This window comes from Chaetura pelagica, unplaced genomic scaffold (genome assembly GCF_000747805.2).
Source record: "Chaetura pelagica isolate M959 unplaced genomic scaffold, ChaPel_1.0 scaffold309, whole genome shotgun sequence".
NCBI lineage: Eukaryota > Metazoa > Chordata > Aves > Apodiformes > Apodidae > Chaetura > Chaetura pelagica.
Window position 1 is genome coordinate 1,084,865 of NW_009954547.1, and position 2,619 is coordinate 1,087,483.

General features: G+C 50.5%; 1 protein-coding gene across 1 annotated transcript in view; it reads left to right on the plus strand.

Annotated features, from left to right (window-relative positions):
• Positions 1–2,619, plus strand: part of ROGDI (rogdi homolog (Drosophila)) — a 14,319-nt gene that overhangs the window by 3,469 nt on the left and 8,231 nt on the right. The window contains exons 2-3 of the mRNA XM_010005051.1: positions 1,040–1,111; positions 2,320–2,402. Coding sequence (XP_010003353.1) covers positions 1,040–1,111; positions 2,320–2,402 — 155 coding nt within the window. The remainder of the gene's footprint in view (positions 1–1,039; positions 1,112–2,319; positions 2,403–2,619) is intronic.

The window sequence follows — 2,619 nt, forward strand, 5'->3', positions numbered from 1 at the left end:
CGCTCCAGCCGGCCGGCCCGACCAGAGAGCTGCTTCCCGCCGCTGGCTGCGGCGAGGCCGTTCTCCGAGCTGAGGCGCTCTGTGAGCGTCGCCGGCGGGGCCTGGGAAGCCGGCCCGGGCTCCGTTGCCGCTCTGCCCTCAAGCCCGCGGCCCAGCAGGCCTAGGCGTCCGCCGGCGCTGCTTGCGCGGCTTCCCTGCCCTTGGCAGAAGCCCCAGACGAGGGTGCGATTGCCACCCCTTCCTGGCCTCGGCCGAGCCTGGGGCAGGCAGTCCTGCTTACTGTAAATGATGGAATGTGTTACGTGACCTTGATTTAGTCACAGTCCGACACACTGTTTGATGGAGGTGTAGCCGGGACAGGCAGGAGTGGCAAAGCAGCCTTGTTGACTTGGTAAGGGCGGGAAGGACATAGACCATCTGACATTGCAGATATTTCTGGGGACATGAGCTGGTGGAAAGCCACACGTGAAAAGCAGGTTTTTCTAAAATGGGTGTGATTTGGAATTATATAACTGCAGATGTGTAGTGCACAGACATGGTGAATGAGCTGAAATTTATACTGGGGGATGGAGATCTTTTGCTGTCATTGGAGGGCTGAAATGCACCAGTGATGATTTGAGGTAGAAACATCTGCATAGCAACAGCAGGGTGGTGGAGGCACTAAAGGTGTCTGCTTTACCTACATGATTTCTGTTCCTTTGCAAACCTTAAGGACAAGTGTTAGAATGAAAGAGCAAGGACTCCAGTATGCGAGTATGATGCCTAGAAATCAAAAAAAGGATGAAATGCTGAGTCAATGGTCCTGTACCCTCACTGATTGGAAGAATAAACAAAGTCAAAAGAAGAATGAAGGCAATTCATCTGGCTGGGGTGGAGGAATAGAGAAGAAATCAGGAAGAAACCTTCTTCTACTAGCATGTGATGTAAATGCCATGGACAAAGCAGTATACTTAGAACTTAAATAAATTCCATATGTGTCTGAGATTTATTTCCAATGTTTGACTTTTAATGATTTCACTGCTATCTTTCCACAATGTAGGAAGAAGAATTTAAATGGCTTTTACAAGAAGAGGTCCATACTGTCTTGAAACAGCTGCAGGATATTTTGAAGGTAAGGTTAATTTACTTCATCTGTTTTGTTTGGGTGTTTTTGTTGTTTTGGGTTTTTTTTGCCTCTAATATGAGGAATGGTGATAGATTTCCCCTGGTCAAAAATATTCTTGGTACAGAGTTCACAGAAAGGTCCATCACACATGTTCAGAGCCGTCCAAAGAGTTAGCTCGCCTTCTGGTCTCGAGGATTCACCATAAAGCTGATGGTTGCTGTGTTCTTGACACATTTTGCTCAGAGATCCGCTTTGAAAAGGCATGTGGAGGCAGCCAGGCCTGTCTGCCAGGCATTTGCCTGAGATGTGAATAGTTTCTAAAACAGAAAATCTGGATCTGCCTGTAACTCTGTCATGTGATGGTGGAAAGGAGCATGATAGCCTTCAGCTGAAAAACTACTCCTCGTGCAGGAATTAATAGCATGCAGTATCCTCATTCACAACCGTCCTTCCCTGGACATAGCCACTTTTCTGCTGGTACCTGGACCTTTCAGAAATGTGAGGTGTTCACATGAGCCAGGCCTGACCTGGGGGATTGTGTGCACATGCACAGGAGTTCACCACTCTCCTGCTAGGTTTGTTTTCAACAGGAACAGCCCCTTAACACTCTGAGGTTTTGATGGGGGTTAATGGGTGATGTAAGAGCAGGGGCAAAAACATGGGGGTGAGAGGCTGGAGCCAGAGGAGCCAGGAGTGCTGACTCGATGTGACTCAGCAGCAGGTGAGAATAACCTGCAGCATATCTAGATACAGTGTCTGTTTTGAAAAATGTGTAAGTTTTAAGAGTGAAGTGTGACTGAAGGACAGTCATCACCTAGTATAACCAGTCAGGAGGGCTGTTTTTTTCTCCAGGCTTCCCAGGTGAGTGAGAAACCAGCAGCACTTGTGCTGTGCAGCGGGGTCAACACCACAGCACCCTGGGCTGGGTGGCTCTAGCGCTGCTGCTACCAACAGCCTGCGGCCCCTCTGGGGTGCAGAGCTGGAGTGAGGGGCCTCTGCTGCCTTTCACCATGAGCTGCATACACTGAGCCTCCTTCCTGTCCTGCGGAGGATGAGGGAAAATCCCTGTGCTCTGTTAGGTGGGTTGTGGGAGGCTTGTAAAGGTGACTGCTCCACGTTTGGCCACTTGCTCGCATCTGCTCTTCTGCTCTTGTCTTTCTTTGTGGGTTGTGGTGGGCTGGGCTTCAGCACTCACTGTATCCTCTCTTGGGCAGGAGGCCTCTCAGCGGTTCACCCTGCCCTCCAGTGGCTCGGGAGGAGCCATCAAGCAGGAGAACTTCGTGCTGAGCACATCGGGGTAAGTGGTCAGGGTGGCCTGGGGATCACTGCTGCTCCAGAACCTGTTCTAGTGAGGGCTGCCCCCACTCCCAGTGTGCCAGGGTCCCTTCTGTAGCAAAGGGCTCTACAGATCCCCTGGGGTGAAGGGGTTTCCTTTGAGATTTCAGCTTGAGGAAAACAAACAGCAGATTAATGTAACAGTCAGTCACCATGTTGCAGGGCTGCATTAGCCAGGT